The 21,609-nt window shown below is 43.8% G+C and overlaps 1 protein-coding gene across 1 annotated transcript; it reads left to right on the top strand.

The window, feature by feature from the left end:
- The first annotated feature begins 729 nt into the window (after positions 1–729).
- asap2b (ArfGAP with SH3 domain, ankyrin repeat and PH domain 2b) lies at positions 730–20,981 on the top strand. Its single transcript, XM_058612997.1, has 27 exons — positions 730–1,105; positions 7,813–7,885; positions 8,337–8,482; positions 8,561–8,635; positions 9,360–9,409; positions 10,128–10,257; positions 10,650–10,735; positions 10,825–10,900; positions 11,255–11,341; positions 11,438–11,541; positions 11,683–11,752; positions 13,061–13,148; positions 13,229–13,277; positions 13,370–13,536; positions 13,798–13,931; positions 14,015–14,109; positions 14,186–14,375; positions 14,455–14,540; positions 14,859–14,974; positions 15,055–15,122; positions 16,029–16,136; positions 16,218–16,557; positions 16,643–16,946; positions 19,577–19,620; positions 19,698–19,765; positions 19,967–20,086; positions 20,560–20,981. The coding sequence occupies exons 1-27, from the start codon at positions 971–973 to the stop codon at positions 20,632–20,634; spliced, it is 3,084 nt and encodes a 1,027-aa protein (XP_058468980.1). The 5' UTR covers positions 730–970; the 3' UTR covers positions 20,635–20,981.
- Positions 20,982–21,609: the final 628 nt, after the last annotated feature.

The raw sequence follows: 21,609 nt of genomic DNA on the forward strand, positions 1-21,609 counted from the left end.
AATTCCACTAACGGTTGAAATAAAGAGCCAAAATATTCTGATAGGGTGTCGTTGACTTCAACTCACGTAGAGTTCATTACGACAGTCTTTTGTTCAGTGGCTAAATGGCTGTTCGTCCTCGTGTCTCCATTTTGTTTTCACTGAGTGTGAGCCTCTGTGTCTCAGCAGCAGGGGGCGCCAACAACCCAGTCAGCTGTGACTATCTGATACACACACTAACCCTAAAACAAGGTATTTACCCTGAAAAAGGTGTCAGATTGTGAGGACCAGGCAAAATGTTCTAACTTTCCCAAAAAGTCCTCACTTCCTTGGTGTATAAGTGTTTTGGCCTCACAATGATACTTAAACAAGAACACACACCCATCATGTCCCCTCAAAGACAAGTTTGTGCAGCGTTTGGAACTCACTAAGATACACATTCAAGTACACACACACACACATAGACACACACACAGACAGACATGCGTGCACACATACAGAGACACACAAAAAGACACACAGTCACAGACAAACACATACAGAGACACACTAAACTATATCTTTAATGTATTTTTTATATAAATTAATTGCTTGTTTTTTAACAGTTTTATTGCAGTTTTAACTTTTATAAATTTTCAAATTAATGAAAAAGGTTTTTTTTCCGTGACACTTCCGAGTCTCTCTCTCGCTCTCGCTCTCTCTCTCTGACCCCGCCCTCCTCCGTGACCGCGCCCCCTCCTCTCCTCGGCTCCGTTTCCTCAGGTGCGGCGGCTGCAGTGGGTGGACACGCGGGACCGTGACGGCTCAGTCACTGTGTTTCACTCCTGCAGTGGAGGAAAAACACACTCTTTTTTTTATTAAAGCTGGAGCGATGACGTCAGGATCGCGGTGACTGAGTGAGTGAGTCCAGGTGTGGCTGTCTGTGATTCTTACCTGTCCTCCTACCTGCTGCGGGACAGTGAGCGTGCGCGCGCGCGCGCTGGAGCCCAAGATGCCCACGATGCCGGAAGTGATTAGCGTCACGGAGTTCGTATCGGAGACTAATGAGGACTACAAAGCTCCGACCACGTCCAGCTTCACCACCCGGATGTTACATTGCAGGAACACGGTGTCAGTGCTGGAGGAGGTACACACACACACACACACACACACAAACAAACACACACACACACAAACCCTAAAACCAAAACCAGGTCTTTACCCTGAAAAAGGTGTCAGATTGTGAGCACCAGCCAAAATGTTCAAACTTTGCCAAAAAGTCCTCACTTCCTTGGTGTGTAAGTGTTTTGGTCCTCACAAAGATACTCAAGAAAAAACACCCATCATGTCCCCTCAAAGACACGTTTGTATGGCGTTTGGAATTCATTCTGTCATTTTTCAGCTTCTTAAATGTGAATATTTTCTACTTTCTGTCATTTTTCAGCTTCTTAAATGTGGATATTTTCTACTTTCTGTCATTTTTCAGCTTCTTAAATGTGAATATTTTCTACTTTCTGTCATTTCTCAGCTTCTCAAAGTTGAATATTTTCTAGTTTCTGTCATTTTCAGTTTCTTTAATGTGAATATTTTCTACTTTCTGCCATTTTTCAGCTCCTTAAATGTGAATATTTTCTACTTTCTGCCATTTTTCAGCTCCTTAAATGTGAATATTTTCTACTTTCTGTCATTTTCAGCTCCTTAAATGTGAATATTTTCTACTTTCTGTCATTTTTCAGCTTCTTAAATGTGAATATTTTCTACTTTCTATCATTTTTCAGCATCTAAATGTGAATATTTTCTACTTTCTGCCATTTTTCAGCTCCTTAAATGTGAATATTTTCTACTTTCTGTCATTTTTCAGCTTCTTAAATGTGAATATTTTCTAGTTTCTGTCATTTTCAGTTTCTTTAATGTGAATATTTTCTACTTTCTGTCATTTCTCAGCTTCTCAAAGTTGAATATTTTCTACTTTGTCATTTTTCAGCTTCTTAAATGTGGATATTTTCTACTTTCTGTCATTTTTCAGCTTCTTAAATGTGAATATTTTCTACTTTCTGTCATTTTCAGTTTCTTTAATGTGAATATTTTCTAGTTTCTGTCATTTTTCAGCATCTAAATGTGAATATTTTCTACTTTCTGCCATTTTTCAGCTCCTTAAATGTGAATATTTTCTACGTTCTGCCATTTTTCAGCTCCTTAAATGTGAATATTTTCTGCCATTTTTCAGCTCCTTAAATGTGAATATTTTCTACTTTCTGTCATTTTTCAGCTTCTTAAATGTGAATATTTTCTACTTTCTGTCATTTTTCAGCATCTAAATGTGAATATTTTCTACTTTCTGCCATTTTTCAGCTCCTTAAATGTGAATATTTTCTACTTTGTCATTTTTCTGCTTCTTAAATGTGGATATTTTCTACTTTCTGTCATTTCTCAGCTTCTTAAATGTGAATATTTTCTACTTTCTGTCATTTTCAGCTTCTTAAATGTGAATATTTTCTACTTTCTGTCATTTTTCAGCATCTAAATGTGAATATTTTCTACTTTCTGCCATTTTTCAGCTCCATAAATGTGAATATTTTCTACTTTCTGCCATTTTTCAGCTCCTTAAATGTGAATATTTTCTGTCATTTTTCAGCTCCTTAAATGTGAATAGATTCTACTTTCTGTCATTTTTCAGCTTCTTAAATGTGAATATTTTCTACTTTGTCATTTTTCAGCTTCTTAAATGTGAATATTTTCTACTTTCTGCCATTTTTCAGCTCCTTAAATGTGAATATTTTCTACTTTCTGTCATTTTTCAGCTTCTTAAATGTGAATATTTTCTAGTTTCTGTCATTTTTCAGCTTCCTAAACGTGAATATTTTCTACTTTCTGTAATTTTTCATCTTCTTAAATGTGAATATTTTCTACTTTCTGTCATTTTTCAGCTTCTTAAATGGGAATATTTTCTACTTTCTGTCATTTTTCAGCTTCTTAAATGTGAATATTTTTTACTCTGTCATTTTTCAGCTTTCTAAATGTGAATATTTCCTACTTTCTTTGCTCCATAAAAACAAAGAAATCATTCAAAATGAATGTTTGTGTTTGTGGACAAAAACACGTGGTTCATTTTCTGAAACAAACAGCGCATGGATTAATGGAGAAAATGAACGACAGATGATGATAGTCACAGGTTTAATGGTGTTTATGGAAAACCTTGAAAATGACAAAGACTAAGATTCTGCTTCTGCGTGAACAGAGACGAATCTTCGCCTGATCTAAAGTTAATGCATTGTTTATTTTTTTATAAATGCTGATGGTGATCAGAAGAGGGTTAATGTTCTGCTGAGGATAGCGCCCCCTGAGGGCTGGCAGGTGGCCTCTGTCTTCTCATCCACGTTCCTTAGTGAGGAGCAGCCCTTCTGCTGCTCCTCCTGCTGCCTCCGGGTGAGGAACAGCGGCGAGTCAGTGGTTTCACGGCGAGTGACGATGCTCAGCAGAGGACATTAAACATGGGGACATGATGCCAGGATCTTCTCCTGGTTCTCCTCCAGGTTCTCTCCTGGTTCTTCTACAGGATCTCCTCCTGGATCTCCTCCTGGATCTCCTCCTGGATCTCCTCCTGGATCTCCTCCTGGATCTCCTCCTGGATCTCCTCCAGGTTCTCCTCACTCACAGAACCCTGAAGCTACCATCATGGTACGGTAGGGTACAGTTTGGAATGGTACAGTCCTGGGTCAGGCTTGCGTTTGAACTGAGAACAGTACCGTCAAGCGCCCCGATGACCACGCACGACGACATCGAGGACGTCCAGCAGCTCAAAAAGACAAAGTCAGTCTTTGCACGAGGACAGACTGTGGACATTTGTCTCGGCTTCCATGATATTACACACATCGTTTTCTGTCGCCCAATCAGCTGACTGTTGTAGGTCTTAGCTTCGCCCTGACCGGACTGTACCATTTTACAGAGAATGGAATGGTGGAATGATTTGGTTCAACTGAAACTAAACCGAACCAAACTAAACCGAAACAGAACCAAACTAAACCAAACTGAACTAAACTAAATTTGTCATCATCTGGTGGCCAATGATATCTTTGAAAAGTTTCAGTCTGGCTTTAAACCATGTCATAGCACTGAGACAGCATTGCTGAGAGTTTTCAATGACCTGATGGTAACCATTGACTCAGGAAGCCCAGCTATGCTAGTGCTCCTTGATTTGACTGCTGCTTTCGATACTGTGGATCATGGGATCCTCTTGGCATGACTGGAGCGGTGGGTGGGTATTACAGGCTCTGCTCTCTCATGGTTCCAGTCCTACTTGACTGATTGCAGTTTTTCCGTGCAGCTCTGTGAATTCACCTCTTCCTCAGCCCCTCTCTCCTCGGGGGTCCCCCAAGGCTCCATCCTTGGGCCGATACTATTTCTACTTATATATATTACCACTAGAATCAACTTTCAAAAATCACAATCTTTCTATTCATTGTTATGCTGACGACGTTCAGATCTACCTACCTTTAACATCAACATCCACTGATTCCGTAGACATTTCTTGAATGCATATACAATGTTCAATCTTGGATGACCGCAAATTTCTTGAACTTAAATGAATCCAAGACTGATACCATAATGTTTGGATGTGGTCCATCAGATTTTCCTGCTGGCTTTCTAGGCCCCCTTACACCAAACATCCGGTTTTCAGTAAAAAATGTTGGTGTAACCCTGGATTTCCACTGGACGCGGAACGGCCGCGGCGCGGTAGCCGTTGCAAATAGCTTCCATTCTAATCAATGTGAGCATTCCCACCGGCCGCGCTGCGGCGCGGATCAGCAGCGGCCCAGAAGCGGCTCGCCGCGCCGCAGCGCTATCGATAGGAATCAGTTCTATTTTTTCCGTTGCCGCTGCTGAACCTCGTAAATTTCAACAAAGCAGATCGCACAAGACAGGAAGTCCGACACAGTATCAAAGTAAAACACTTCCGCCCCCCTTTCAAAATAAAACACAATACGCAGGTCACAACTTCACCTCAACGTTACGTCATAACTGGTGCTCCCAGGTCAACAGTCATTTGATCCGAGGGTCTCGGAGACAATGGACGACGAGAGACTGATTATGGAAGTGGAGAAATGAAAGAAGCTGTGTTGTTGTTGTTTCCTTTATACACACAGTCTATCGCGATCTTCCGTGAATACCGCTGGCTCCAAAGGCTCCGCGCCGCTGCCGTAACGCGCCCGGTGGGGATTGACGTTTGGGAGAGGACGAAGCAGAACCGCGCCGCGGCCGTTCCGCGGCCGTTCCGCGTCCAGTGGAAATCCAGGGTTATATTATATGTTCACCCCAACCGGTCGAGTTCACCCCAACCGGTCGAGGCAGATGACTGCACATTTCTGAGCCTGGTTCTGCCAGAGATTTCTTCCTGTTAAGAGGGAGTTTTTTCTCTCCACTGATGCCTAGTGCTTGCTCATTGTGTGAAATGTTGGGGTTCTCTGCTCTCTTTGATGTTGTCTATGTACAGTGCCCTGAGATAATGTATGTTATGATTTGGCGCTATACAAATAAAATTGAATTGAATTGAATTGAATTATATTTGATGACAGGCTGAAATGTGATCGCCAGGTTAGTTCTGTCATGAAAAACTGCTTTTATCATTTAATGATTTTATTGAAAGTAAAGGGGTATATGCTATACAGAGATTACGAGACTGTAATCCATGCTTTTATTAATTCACAACTGGATCACAAATCCTCATTAAAGACACATTATTGCACTGTGTTTATGTATTTTGTTATCTATTTATTTTAGTTACTGTAACTGCAGCGTTGTATGGGCCTTTTTCAATCTTTGCTTTTAATCTGTACAGCACTTTGGTCAACTCCGGTTGTTTTAAATGTGCTCTAGAAATAAAGTTTGAGTTGAGTTTGTTCATTGTTTGTGTAAACAGTACAGTGGGTCTGGAGCTGCAGTTGAATGTGTTTGTCTCTCAGTCAGAGGAGGAAGTGGACACTCTTCACTTCCTCCTCTGACTGCTGTTGCGACACCGTCAGTTACTGTGTTTGGTAACTGAGGACGGTTAGTGAGGAGGTCAAAGGTCAGAGTGAGTCAGCACCGTCATGTGATCACCAGGTCACACATTTTCAAAACAAAATCCACTGTAACCATGACGACGTCACCCAAACAAAGTGACAATCAATGATCAGTTACATCACCACAGAAAATCAATCATTCCATTCACACACACACACACACACACACACACACACACACGGTGGTGCAGTGGCTAACATGGTTGACTCGCCCATGGAATCACATGTCAGTCCTCCTGGTGCATGCTGGGACATTCACTGCTAACACATGAGCCTGAGGCCACGATGAAGCCTCACCCGTCTGATCCTGTCCCAACACGACTGTCATTTTCTCTCACTCTTCTGTCCTCTGTTCTCCTCCTCCTCTGTCCTCCTGTTCTCCTCCTCCTGTCCTCCTCTGTCCTCCTCTGTCCTCCTCTGTTCTCCTCTGTTCTCCTCCCCTTACCTCCTCCTCTTCTTTTTACAGTGTATTTAGAGTATTTCCAGTCTTTTTTACAGAGCATTTGCAGTGTATTTTACAGAGTATCTACAGTGTATTTTACAGAGTATTTACAGTGTATTTTACAGAGCATTTGCGGTGTATTTTACAGAGTATTTACAGTGTATTTGCAGTGTATTTACAGAGTATTTTACGTGTATTTACAGAGTATTTAGAGTATTTCCAATCTATTTTACAGAGCATTTGCAGTCTATTTTACAGAGCATTTGCAGTGTATTTTACAGAGCATTTACAGTGTATTTTACAGAGTATTTTACAGAGCATTTGCAGTGTATTTTACAGAGTATTTACAGTGTATTTGCAGTGTATTTACAGAGTATTTTACGTGTATTTACAGAGTATTTAGAGTATTTCCAATCTATTTTACAGAGCATTTGCAGTCTATTTTACAGAGTATTTACAGTGTATTTTACAGAGTATTTACAGTGTATTTTACAGAGTATTTACAGTGTATTTTACAGAGCATTTGCAGTGTATTTTACATAGTATTTACAGTGTATTTGCGCAGTATTTACACAGATACATAGATTATTGATAAGAGGTTTATAAATATTTATCTGATTTATATCCTGATGTAAAGTATATAATATATCGTGAGGAGATTTTTTTCCCATGCTGCCCAGTCCTACAGTATCTATTCATTCTCACTAATTCATTACAAATAATCACTGACAGGAAACTCATACAGATGCTTCATTTTTGTTAAGTCATAATTCTGCTGTGGTCACTCCTGACGTGTCCCCGTGTCCTGACGCGTCCTCACTTTCTCAACTGTCCACACAAAAAACTAAGAAGTTTAAAAAGAAAAAAAAAAAAACTGAAAAAACCTCAGCTGGTTCTGGGTTTTTTTAACATTCACTTCCTGATTGTATGGAATTGACTGGAATGAAAAGGTCCTTTAAGACTGACTTTCAGTTTCACTCTGTCACTGGTTTTTTATAGAATTCATATTATCATTATTAGCATTAGTATAACAATCGGTGTCTCGTCGATAAACAATGAATGAAAAACGAGAGAAAAATGTTGAAAGACGATAGAAAAACAATATAAAAACGATGAAAAATGTTGAACTCTGACTGAGAAAAGAGTAAATCCCAGTTTAAACTTGCTGGTGTCAGCGAGTGACAGACACATGTGTACACGTGACTTCACTGATGATTTCAGAGAACCGTGGTTACACATGTAACATGTCTATGAGGTTCTGAACACGGCTCGAGTCACACTCGAGTGGGCGTGGTTTTGTGCAGCATGGAGACCAGAACCAGAACCAGGACTGACTCTGTTTATCCCCCTCAGGCTCTGGATGTCGACCGCACGGTTCTGACCAAGATCAAGAAGTCCGTGAAGGCCATCAACACATCTGGTCAGGGTGAGTGATGATGTCACTTCCTGTCTGTCAGGCAGGTGCAGACTCGCCTCCACATTCCCAGCATGCCGAGCTCCTGTCCCAGCATGCCGAGGGAGGGAGGGACAGGTGTGTGTGTGTGTGTGTGTGTCTCTGTGTGATACAGAGTATTTACAGAGTAAGTACACACACACTCACTCCCCCCCCCGGCCACACACACACCAAAGCCCATAGAGTGGATTAGTGATTTTAACATCACACACACACACAGGAGTTGTTGATCCACTGCTGCCTCCATCACTAAGTTCAAATGTCTGATTTTGTCACTTCGCGTTCAGATTTACGTCAGTGACACAAAGTGACCACACGAGGCAGCAGAGGACCAGCAGCTCCTGTGTCTCTGCAGCTAAAATCACTGATTTTACCTTGACACCTGAACACAAACTGGCATCCACTCACTTCCTGTGTGTTTCAGCTCACGTGGAGAATGAGGAGCAGTACGTCCAGTCCATGGAGAAGTTTGGGGACCACTGCGTCCGTAGAGAAGACGCCGAGGTCGGCTCCGCCTTCCTGAAGTTTGCCGTTTTCACCAAAGAGCTGGCGGCGCTTTTCAAAAACCTGGTGAGGACGCGGCGTGTGATTGGCCGCTGGCGGTCATGTGAGTGGGACCTGACCGGTGTTGACGTTGTGTGTTCACAGCTGCAGAACATGAACAACATCATCAGTTTCCCTCTGGACAGTCTGCTGAAGGGAGACCTGAAGGGAGTCAAAGGGGTTTGTCTTCCACGGTCGATCAGTGAGAACGTACTGAGCGTCCGACACTTCACCCTGGAACATCTCACCCACTCCTCATCTGAGTGAACTTACACCCACTGTTTATTTTACCACAGTGGCTGAAAAACACAGATAAAAAGCACAAGTTTGGCTTCATTTTGAGGGAAAGTTAGGATTATCTTTGCCACATTATTTCGACCCTTAGTCTCAGCCTTATTTTATGGCTTTAAACTGAAGGTTGTGTTGTGAGTAAACCACTCACTGTCTTGTTCTTGTTCTAGTTCTTGTTCTTCTTCTTGTTCTAGTTCTTGTTCTAGTTCTTGTTCTTCTTGTTCTAGTTCTATTGTTCTAGTTCTTCTTGTTCTAGTTATTGTACTTCTTCTTGTTCTAGTTCTTGTTCTAGTTCTTGTTCTTCTTCTTGTTCTAGTTCTTGTTCTTCTTGTTCTAGTTCTATTGTTCTAGTTCTTCTTGTTCTAGTTCTTGTTCTAGTTCTTGTTCTAGTTCTTGTTCTTGTTCGTAGTGAGTGGTTTACAAAAGTCTAACCGTGAGATAAAGACGTGAACGCTTTCTTAAAGATATCGGAGATTTGTCCTGAACTATCCCTTTAACCGCTAACAAATGAAAAAAGCTGTTTTTTCAGGTTCACAAGTCTTGTGTCTGTTTGATGCTCTGCTGTGATTGGTCGGACAGTCTCCTAATTATGTCAAGTCTCCGCCTCCTGCAGGACCTGAAGAAGCCGTTTGACAAAGCGTGGAAGGATTACGAGACCAAACTGTGAGGAAACGACAGTTTAACCAGCTCATTCATTCATTCATTTAGTCATTCATTCATTCAATGGGTTTTCCTCCATTTGAAATGTTCACAGATTTAAGATTTCATTATTTTATAAGAGTAAAAGATAAATTATCAGTTCATGCTCTCGTTCTTCCAGTTCTTGTTCTTGCAGTTCTTGTTCTTCTTGCAGTTCTTGTTCTTCTAGTTTTTGTTCAGTTCTTGCAGTTCTAGTTCTTGTTCTTGCAGTTCTTGTTCTTCTAGTTCTTGTTCTTGTTCTTTTTGTTCTTGCAGTTCTTGTTCTTCCTTGTTCTTGCAGTTCTTGTTCTTCTCGTTCTTGCAGTTCTTGTTCTTCTTGCAGTTCTTGTTCTTCTAAATCTTGTTCTTCTAGTTCTTGTTCTTCTAGTTCTTGCAGTTATTGTTCTTGCAGTTCTTGTTCTTGTTCTTCTAGTTCTTGTTCTTCTAGTTCTTTGTTCTTCTAGTTCTTGCAGTTCTTGTTCTTGTTCTTCTAGTTCTTGTTCTTCTAGTTCTTTGTTCTTGCAGTTCTTGTTCTTGTAGTTCTTCTTGTTCTTCTTGTTCTTCTAGTTGGTCTTGTTCTTGCAGTTCTTGTTCTTGAAGTTCTTGTTCTTCTACTGTTTCACGTCGAACAGAATCTCATGTGACGTGTGTATGTTTAGCAACTTGGCGTGCTTATTTGACCCTTGACCTTTGACCTCGGCAGAGTGAAGCTGGAGAAGGAGAAGAGGGAACACGCCAAGCAGCACGGGATGATTCGCACAGAGTTCAGCGGCGGAGAAATCGCAGAGGAGATGGAGAAGGAGCGACGACTCTTTCAGCTGCAGATGTGTGAGGTGAGTTCAGAGGTCAGGCAGAGGTCACACAGAGGTCATCGTTCATTGTGCATCTTTAAATCTGTCTCTTTAACAACTTTTAGTAAGAAAGAAAATGTTTAATGTAATTATTTCATGAAAAGTTATGTCGGTTTTTACAAATGTATGGAAGCTCATTAGTGCCCATTAGTGCTCATATTATCAACGTCAATTATTTTGAATCGATCAGTTTGGTTCATAAAATGTGTAAAAATATTGATCTAGAAAATATTCACATTTAAGAAGCTGAAAAATTATCAATTATCAAAGTAGTTAATTAATTTAGTATTTTTGAATGGATGAACTTTATTGATGCCAGACAGGAAGTGATGTCATCGCTCTCTCTCTCCCTCTCTCTCTCTCTCCCTCCACAGTACCTGCTCAAAGTGAACGAGATCAAAGTGAAGAAAGGCGTGGACTTCCTGCAGAACCTGGTCAAGTATTACCACGCTCAGTGCAAGTGCGTCACACTAACGCGTCCGTGTTCGTCGCCCGTGTTCTCGTCCAAACGCCGGCGCTTAAAAACCCTGACGTCGTCTCTGTCTTCAGTTTCTTCCAGGACGGACTGAAAGTCGTGGAGAGTCTGAAACCGTCTGTGGAGAAACTGGCTGCAGATCTGAGCACGGTGAGGACGCACAGGAAGACCACGCCCCCCTTCTCGTTACCGTAACCCTGAGACTGTTTTTAGAAAATTCAAAAAGTGTGGACGGGCTGCCATCTGTCCAGGGCGTGACTCCGCCTCTCGCCCTGTGTCAGCTGAGATTGTCACAGCGCCCCCCTGTGGCCCTCGTGTGGCGGATAAAGCTTCTGCCTTTGATTTTAAAATCTTACCGTGACGTTAAGTGAAGCACATGATTGGCTTCTGGGAGGAGAAGGCGGGACATGTGTCCTACTCCGCCCACTATGATGTTACATTCGGAATGAATGGAAAATATACCATGGCTGTTTATTAACCACCGTCTGTCTGTCTGTCCTTCAGATCAAACAGGGTCAGGATGGAGAGAGGAAACAGCTGACTCAGCTTCGAGACATGCTGAAGACTTCACTGCAGTCTGAGCAGAAAGAGGTAAGGAAGGGAGGGAGGAGGAAAGAGGGAACCCATGCCCCCTTGGACTTGAGTTACAAGACGGCAGGGGTTAACACTGTGGTTGTGTCCTCGCAGGACACCCAGGCGAAGCAGAGCGCCGGCTACAGTCTTCATCAGCTGCAGGGAAACAAGGCCCACGGCACCGAGCGCTCCGGAGTCCTCTACAAGAAGAGCGAAGGGTGAGTGAACTCCACGTCCCACAATGCCTCAGGGGAAGTCCTCATCGTTCACCTGTCCTGTCCTCATCGTTCACCTGTCCTGTCCTCATCGTTCCCATGTCCTCATTGTTCATATTTTGTGTGTGTGTGCGCCCCCCACAGGCTGAGGAAGGTGTGGCAGAAGAGGAAGTGCTCAGTAAGGAACGGTTTCCTGACCATCTGTCACGGCACGGTAAGACGCCAGATCCTCTTCTCTTATTGGTCGTTGTGCTTGCCGAGCTCCCGCCCTCCTGTCTGCACGTCCAATCAGAAGTCTAGTTATAGGTTTGCAGTCTTTTCTTAAATTTAGCCTCTTATTTTTTTTTCCTCTTTCTTTTTTGTTCCTTCTGTCTTTTTATTTTTAAGTTTTTGCACGAAGAGTCAAACGGCCAATCAGGACAGAGCAAGAAGCAGAGGAGGAGAAAGAGCAGGAGGCGGAGCATAAGGAAAAGGATGAAAGAAAGAAGGGTGGGAGGAGACCTGGTTTTAAGAAACGGGGCGGGGTCACTCACATAGTCGTGACTCATGAACCGGCATTTGCGATGTGTGAAGATTCAAACACAACAGTTGCTAGGCAACGGCAAACGTTGCCTGTGACAAATGAAACTAAAAAACACACTGACACAGGCTCCACCCTTTTACACAGGCTCCACCCTTTCACAACCCCAGAGAAAATGCTACTATTGCTGCATGCTAACCAGGGTTAGCCTAGCTAGCTGCCACTGGTGGCAGAGAAAATGCTACTGCTACAACTGGTATATTGCTGATTCTATTGTTGCTACTGCTAATGCTGCTGCTCGTACTGCTAATAATGCTACTGCAACTGCTAATGCTGTTGCTACCATTGGTAAATTGCTGATTCTACTGCTAATATTGCATATATGCATTTAGTACTGCTGTTGCTACTGCTAATGCTGCAAATGCTGCATCCTAACCACTTAGCTCTAGCCTAGCCACAGCTAGTTCTAGCTAGCTGCCAGTGGTGGCAGAGAAAAAGGACACAAAAAAGCAAATTAAAGTTTCCCAATACAAATACACATTAAAAACAAGATTACAGATTATATCCAGGACACACAGTAGATTATTAATCTTAATCCCAGATTTGAAAACTGTGAGGTGTCATTTGTAATAACAGCCTAACAGTTAGCGCAGGTTAGCCCGTTAGCATAACTGGGCCAGAAGTCAATTAGTTTGTTCAAACGTCTTCTTGAGATCAACTATGACGTTTGTGCTAATGGCTAACTGTCGTGTCAAGTGCACACAAGCTACACGATCACTTCCTGTCCGAGAGTAAAAGCGCTGAGACTTCTGTGGCGACCTGTGACCTCAGAATCTTACAATTTGTCGGAGACAAAAACAAAATCATAATACTGAATTGCATTTAGCACCCCCTGCTGGGCCATTTGTCTGCCCCCCTCTTAATAAGTGTTTTGTGTCTTTGTGAGGACACACGTGTGTCCTCTCCGCTGTTTCACGTGTGTCCCTGCTCCTCGTCTCACAGGCCAACAGACCTCCAGCCAAACTCAACCTGCTCACCTGTCAGGTGAAGAGGAACCCGGACGAGAAGAAGAGCTTCGACCTGTTCTCGCGTACGTCACATGACACATGACATCACACGTCCCTTTCTGTCTCGCGTGTGCGACGTCTCATGTCCGCTTTCCTTCCTCAGACGACAGAACCTACCACTTTCAAGCCGAGGACGAGGCCGAGTGTCAGGTGTAAGTAGCTTTAAGTCGGACGCTCGGGTGTCGCTGAGTGTGTGTCTGTGTGTGTCAGTGATATGTTACTGTGTGTGTGTGTGTGTGTGTAGCTGGGTGTCAGTGCTGCAGAACAGTAAAGAGGAGGCTCTGAACAAAGCCTTTAAAGGAGACCAGGACGAAGGCGAGAACAACATCGTCCAGGAGTTAACCAAAGCCATCGTAGGAGAGGTGAAGAGGATGAGCGGCAACGATGGCTGCTGTGACTGTGGAGCCCAAGGTTTGCTAATGATGCTAATGCTGTTCATACTGCTAATGATGCTGTAGCTGCTATGCTAATACTGCAAATGATTCTAATACTGAAAGTAATGTTACTGTTGACACTGCTAATAATGCTACTGCTAATACTGCTAATGCTGCCAGGACAGCTGTGAAGAGGAAGGTCTGCTAAATGCTAATACTCTAACTTCTGAGGCAGTAAAAACCAACACAAATGTTTCTGTAAAACACCAAAAAATATAAGACACTCCCCCTCCCTCAGGCCCCACGTGGCTGTCCACCAACCTTGGTGTGTTGATCTGCATCGAGTGTTCAGGGATCCACAGAGAGATGGGGGTCCACTACTCCAGGATCCAGAGTCTGGACCTGGATGTCCTGGGAACCTCGGAGCTGCTGGTGAGTCTCCGCCCCATCGGTTGCAGAGGAGTGATGAGAACCGAGAAGCGGTGGCTCACGAATCCCCCGATGTTGTGTTTCAGTTGGCGAAGAACGTCGGCAACGCCAGCTTCAACGAGATCATGGAGGCAGATCTGACGACGCAGAACGTCACCAAACCGGAGCCGAGCAGCGACATGTGAGTGACACGGGGTGACGCGGACTGAAAATGAGGCGACGCGCTGACCGTGTCTGTGTGCTGTGCTCCTCTCCAGGCAGGTGAGGAAGGACTACATCACGGCCAAGTACACGGAGAAGCGCTTTGCCCAGCAGCTGTGTCCCGACGCCGCGTCCAGGCTGCAGGCGCTGTACCAGGCCGTCAGGAACCGAGACATCCTGGCCCTGATCCAGGTCTACGCTGAGGGCGTGGACCTGATGGAGTCCATCCCACAGTCGAGCGAACACGTACGACGGCACTGACGCACGGTCGCCTGACGACGACGGCCACTTCCTGTCTGACCAGGTGTGTTTTGTTCCCCGTCAGGAACCTGGAGAGACGGTGCTCCACCTGGCTGTGCGCATGGTCGACAGGAACTCGCTCCACATCGTGGACTTCCTGGCACAGAACAGGTAACCACGATATCTACGTCGCATGATAACGACGTATCTCACTGTGAGACGGACTTTTCCAACAGGAAACTGATGTTTGTAAACCGCTCACTCTCCCACACCAAAGCCCACAGAGAAAACCAGTGATTGTAGCTGCTGCTCCTTTGCTGCCTCGTGTGGTCACTGTGTGTGACTGAGGTCAATCTGAACGGAGGATTTTTAACGCTGAAGAGACAAAATAAGACATTTGGACTTAGTGATGGAGTCAGCAGTGTGTGTGTGTGTGTGTGTGTGTGTGTGTGTGTGTCACATGAAACACTGACCTGTGTTGTGTTTCAGTGGGAACCTGGACAAGCAGACGATTAAAGGCAGCACGGCGCTGCACTACTGCTGCCTGACCGACAACAGAGAGTGTCTGAAGCTGCTGCTGAGAGGACGAGCGTCCGTGTCCATCAGTAAGAGGACAAACGCGTCCACTGAAGCTTTTCACGCTCGGCGACTGCAGTCAACGTCTTTTCTTTATTTGTCTCCACAGCAAACGAGGCAGGCGAGACACCGCTGGACATCGCCAAGCGTCTGCGACACGTAGAGTGCGAAGAGCTGGTGAGAAGGCGGCCATTTTGTCTCTTTGTGCTTGTTTTGTGTCTCTTGTGCTTGTTTTGTGTCTCTTTGTCCTTGTTTTGTGCTTGTTTTATGTCTCTTTCTCGTTGTTTTGTCTCTTGTGGTTGTTTTGCGTCTCTTTCTTGTTGTTATGTGTCTATTTGTGCTTGTTTTGTGTCTCTTTGTGCTTGTTTTGTGTCTCTTTGTCCTTGTTTTGTGCTTGTTTTGTGTCTCTTTGTGCTTGTTTTCTGTCTCTTTGTGCTTGTTTTGTGTCTTTTTGTCCTTGTTTTGTGTCTCTTTGTGCTTGTTTTGTGTCTCTTTCTCGTTGTTTTCTGTCTCTTTGTGCTTGTTTTGTGTCTCTTGTGCTTGTTTTGTGTCTCTTTGTGCTTGTTTTGTGTCTCTTGTGCTTGTTTTGTGTCTCTTTGTGCTTGTTTTGTGTCTCTTGTGCTTGTTTTGTGTCTCTTTGTGCTTGTTTTGTGTCTCTTTCTCGTTGTTTTGTGTCTCTTGTGCTTATTTTGTGTCTCTTTGTGCCTCTTTGTGCTTGTTTTGTGTCTCTTGTTGTTGTTTTGTGTCTCTTTATGCCTCTTTGTGCTTGTTTTGTGTCTCTTTGTGCTTGTTTTGTGTCTCTTTGTGCTTGTTTTTTGTCTCTTGTGCTTGTTTTGTGTCTCTTGTGCTTGTTTTGTGTCTCTTTGTGCTTGTTTTGTGTCTCTTTCTCGTTGTTTTGTGTCTCTTTGTGCTTGTTTTGTGTCTCTTGTGCTTGTTTTGTGTCTCTTTGTGCTTGTTTTGTGTCTCTTGTGCTTGTTTTGTGTCTCTTTGTGCCTCTTTGTGCTTGTTTTGTGTCTCTTGTTGTTGTTTTGTGTCTCTTTGTGCTTGTTTTGTGTGTCTCTGACCAGCGTTGTGGTCTCTCAGCTGACTCAGGCTCAGACGGGAAAGTTCAATGTCCACGTTCACGTCGAGTACGAGTGGCGTCTTCAGAACGAGGACTTGGACGAGAGTGAGGACGAGATGGAGGACAAGGTGAGCAGCTGTTAACGATGAAATCAAACACGGTGTGTGTGAATGTCCAGGTCGGACGGTAACGGACTCTTCTTCGCGCAGCCCATCCCTAACCGCCGTGACGAGCGTCCTGTCAGCTGCTTCGTGTCAGGCTCCTCCCCCATGCAGCCCAACATGGCGGCGTTGGCGCGGGACGCCGCCTCCCTGGCACGGGACAAACAGAGGCCACCGGTCGCCAGCACCATCATCAGCAACGAGACCTACGGGACCATGTTGGACATCAACCTGCTGCCGACCGGACCGACGCCCCCACTGCCTCCCCGAGGACCACACAGAGGATCAGGTCATGGTAAACCTGTCGCCATGGAAACTGTAGGAAGACAGCGGTCGTCGTCAGACCCGCACATCCCTCAAACCCCTGAGAGGAACTCATCCATGTACGGTGAGTGTAGTGCCCCCGTGTGGCCGTTTTGTCTTAAAATCTGTGTTTACTTCAAATTTTAATCAAAGACCCCCACACCTCCCAGTGCTCCCAGCGGCTCCTCCCCCTCCTCCTCCTCCTCCTCCTCCTCTAGGAAACAGGAAGTCCATTCTGTCTGAGACCAAATCCGGGTCAGCCCGGAACACGCCCCTCCCTCCTCTGCCTCCTCCGCCGGCTCTGGGACTCCCCTCTGTCCCCCCAGTCCCATCACCACCTTCTATACCAGCACCACCCCACTACAAGGCTCCACCCCTGCCCCCACCTGTCCCCGTCCACCAGAGCAGCAGAACACCAGGACCTCCAGGACCCAAGTCTCCCAAATCTCCTACGTCACCCAAATCACCCACTGGGTAAGTACTGGTTTTTATGGTTTGATACTGGACTGTACTGGTCTGTAGTGGACTAAATTGGTCCATACCGGTCTATAGTGGACTATACTGGTCTGTAGTGGACTATACTGGTCCATACTGGTCTATAGTGGACTATACTGGTCTGTAGTTCTGACAGAGCCACAGCTCCACGGAACCATCTATTCCTTTAACACTGAGCAGTGATGACTTTATGAACTTTTTTGTGAATAAAATAACATCAATTAGAGAGAAAATGGATCATCTCCTCCCTCATATTGGGACTGACTCATCTTTTAGCACAAGAGCTTTAGAAGCACCAGGTGCACAGTTAGACAGTTTCTCCCCTATAGATCTCCCTGAGTTAACATCATTAGTTTCATCATCTAAGCCATCAACCTGTCAGTTAGATCCTATCCCCACCAAACTGTTTAAACAGGTGTTTCCTTTAATTAACAGCTCTATATTAACTCAAATTAATCTATCCTTATTAACTGGATATGTGCCCCAAACGTTTAAAATAGCAGTTATTAAACCCCTTCTCAAAAAAGCGACCCTTGACCCAGATATTTTAGCTAATTACCGACCTATATCTAATCTTCCCTTTGTTTCTAAAATCTTAGAAAAGGCAGTTGCTAATCAATGATGTGAATATTTGCACATTAATGGCCTGTTTGAAGATTTTCAGTCAGGTTTTAGATTAAACCATAGCACAGAAACAGCACTAGTTAAAGTTAGTAATGATCTTCTCTTGGCTTCAGATAATGGTCTAGTTTCTTTACTTGTCCTGTTAGATCTTAGTGCTGCATTTGACACCATAGATCATAATATTCTACTGCAGAGACTGGAGCAGACTCTTGGTATCACAGGTGCTGCCCTCTGCTGGTTTAAATCATACTTATCTGATAGATTCCAGTTTGTTCATGTTAATGATAAAGCCTCACTACAAACTAAAGTTAATTGTGGAGTTCCACAAGGCTCAGTGCTTGGGCCTATACTTTTTACCTTATATATGCTTCCTCAAGGGAACATTATTAGAAAGCACAACATACACTTTCATTGTTATGCAGATGACACACAGCTATATTTATCAATGAGGCCGGATGAAATAAATCAGGTTGTTCAACTCCAGGAATGTCTCAGAGACATTAAGTCCTGGATGACCTGTAACTTTCTACTTTTAAACTTTTATACTCGGCCCTAAACACCTCAGAGAAAAACTTTCTGATCACATTGTCACTTTAGATGACATCACCCTGGCTTCCAGTTCCACTGTGAGGAACCTTGGAGTTATTTTTGACCAGGAAATGTCCTTTGATTAAACACATAAAACTCATTTCCAGAACATCCTTCTTCCACCTGCGGAACATTATGAAAATTAGAAACATTGTGTCTTTACAGGACGCTGAAAACCACGTTCATGGTTTTGTTACATCTAGATTAGATTACTGTAACTCCTTATTATCAGGATGTTCCAACAAGTCTGTTAGAACCCTTCAGTTCATTCAAAATGCTGCAGCACGAGTTCTGACAGGAACTAGAAAGAGAGACCATATAACTCCAGTGTTAGCTTCTCTACACTGGCTCCACCCACAGTTTAGAATTACATTTAAAATCCTCCTCCTCACGTACAAAGCAATTAATGGTCAGGCCCCTTCATACCTGAAAGACCTAGTCTTACCCTATCACCCTAATAGACCACTTAGGTCACAAAATACAGGTTTACTTGTGGTTCCCAGAGTCTGTAAGAGCAGAATGGGAGGCGGAGCCTTCAGTTACCAGGCTCCTCCTCTTCTGTGGAATCAACTTCCAATGACAGTTCGGGAGGCGGAGCCTCTCTCTGTATTTAAAGTTAAACTTCAAACTTTCCTTTTTGATAAAGCTTATAGTTAGAGCTGGTTCAGGGAAACCTGGACCATCTCTTAGTTATGCTGCTATAGACCTAGACTGCTGGGGGATTTTCCTGTGGTGCACGCACATTCACTCGCTCACACTCAGGGTATGAATATGACTTTTTATATGTCATTAACCTTGTCTCTTTCTCTCCCTAGTTTGTGTCCTTCCTTCCTTCCCTCTCTCTCTCTCTGTATCCTCATCTTGCAGGTTGCAGGATCCAGATCCAGTTTTCGAGGCTATCCATATCATACATATCATCACCATTATTATTGTGCTATAATTAATAGTCGATATCATTGACTGTATAAACTTGTAACTTGATACAGTTGTTGTGTATCTGCTCCTGGTCTCTCTCTCTCTTCTGTCTCTACCTCATCTCCCTCTTGTCCTTTCTCTCCCCCCTTTCTGTCCCCCACCTCTCCGCTGTCCCCCATTTTCCCTTCACCCCAACCGGTCGAGGCAGATGCTGCACATCTCTGAGTCTGGTTCTGTCAGAGATTTCTTCTTCTGTTAAGAGGGAGTTTTTTCTCTCCATTGTGTGAACTGTTGTGTTTCTCTGCTCTCCTTGATGTTGTCTATGTACAGAGACCTGAGATCATGTATGTTATGATTTGGCGCTATACAAATAAAATTGAATTGAATTGTAGTGGACTATACTGGTCTGTAGTGGACTATACTGGTCTCATGTGAACCACATGATGGAAACAAGTTACATTAGTTATTTTTCCTGCTTTCAGATCAGTGAAACGTCCTCCACAGAGACCTTCAGTGAGGGACAGAGGTACACGCGCACACACGCACACACACACGCGCGCACACAGACACAGACTCTGCGTGCTGACGTTTGTTTCTCTGCAGTCTCCTCTCAGTCCAGATCTCCTCAGAGTCCGAATCCTCCCACACCCAAACCCAGAACCACCTTCTCTGTAAGTCACACAACATAAGGTCAGAGGTCAACATAAAGAAACCTCTGCTGAGCTGAGATGTGTGTGTGTGTGTGTGTGTGTGTGTGTGTGTGTGTGTGTGTGTGTGTGTGTGTGTGTGTGTGTGTGTGTGTGTGTGTGTGTGTGTGTGTGTGTGTGTGTGTGTGTGTGTGTGTGTGTGTGTGTGTGTGTGTGTGTGTGTAGAAGCAGAAGCCTCAGAGAGTGAAGGCCATCTACAACTGCAAAGCTGATCATCCTGACGAGCTGACCTTTGTGGAGGGGGAGGTGATCGTGGTGGAGGGGGAGGAGGACGGGGAGTGGTGGGTGAGTGACACACTTCATCCTGTGCTACCACCAAAAACCTTTCATAATGAATGAATCAACTGTAGGATGGGAAATATACTGTATATGTGTGTATATATACACACATATACTGTATATGTGTGTATATATACACACATATACAGTATATGTGTGTATATATACACACATATACTGTAAATACACATATATACAGTATATGTGTATATATATATATATATATATACAGTATATACTGTATATATTTGAATAATATATTGTATCATAATCTTTGTCTAAAACAGTCAGATTTGAATATCAATGACATTACATAGCACACTACTGCTGAGGCCACGCCCCTTACATGTACATGTCACATGACATCACGGACGATTTTTTTTTATATATACAAACCTTTAGTAGATATTTGATCTCTGCTTCTGCCCCCTGCTGGAGGCCACACCCCCTCCCCTGTCTGAGGATGTGTTCTGTTTCAGATCGGCCACGTTGAAGGAGAGCCGACCAGACGAGGAGTGTTTCCCGTCACTTTTGTCCACTTCATCACCGAGTGACGGGGACGGCGCCGGCAAGCAGAGTCCACTTCCTGTCCCTGTTGTTGTCGTCGTTGTCTTTGATCTGAGCAAACAAACAAACAGGATTCATTCCTCTTTTAAATGTCGAGAGCTGACGCATGTCTCTTCATTTTATTTTCTAATATTTTGTGTTTTATTTTTAATTTTTAGTAAAAAAAAAATGTTTAAATATCTCGGTTTCTACACAACATTTCAGGATAAATTTATAAAAATGTGTTTTAGAGTCTGAAAGTGGACAAAAGTATGTGGACAGCCTGTTAAAGTCTGATGGTCCAGGTTCATTTTCATTTACTCTCATGTTATTATAATAAACTTTAATAACGCTGCTCACTCGACTGTTTTCTTTTCTTATTCTGCTCAGTTTAGTTTGTTCGACAACATTTTCTTTCCATTTACAGGAAAACGTTTTCTCTCGTTTCCACTTCCTGTTTCGTGGTCAAATGTTGGCTACATTCAAGACGGCCGACTTCCTGTTGGCTCAAGTTAGTGTCCACAGACGTGTTCAGGGTCGTGGCGATCGGTCAGTGTATGGCAAAGTTCTCGGGCACTTCCTGTTTCGTGGCGAATGGTCGGGATTTGCCGGACTTCCGATGGTTGCCATGGCCTCGCCCCCTTTTGAATATGTGACACCTATCGATAAAGTTTTGCCTTTGATGTGTTTAGCACAAACGGACAAGTTTGCTCATTTACGTAGTGTGCAAATCGTCAAAATTCCAAATGGCTGACTTCCTGTTGCGTTGAGGCCACGGTTCCAATCGACTTTTTTTGGTCGTCTTGGGCGATAACATCTTCACACCAAGTTTTGGTAAATTTGGCGGAACTCAATTTTGGCTCAGTTTTCACCTTTGGGGGCGCTACAGAGCCCTTGAGCAACACACTATGACAATATTGCATTTTTGCCTGACCTGACCTTGTTTGTATGTGCGTTAACCCACTCAACAACGTAATAATAAT

Source organism: Solea solea, chromosome 17 (genome assembly GCF_958295425.1).
Source record: "Solea solea chromosome 17, fSolSol10.1, whole genome shotgun sequence".
Lineage (NCBI taxonomy): Eukaryota > Metazoa > Chordata > Actinopteri > Pleuronectiformes > Soleidae > Solea > Solea solea.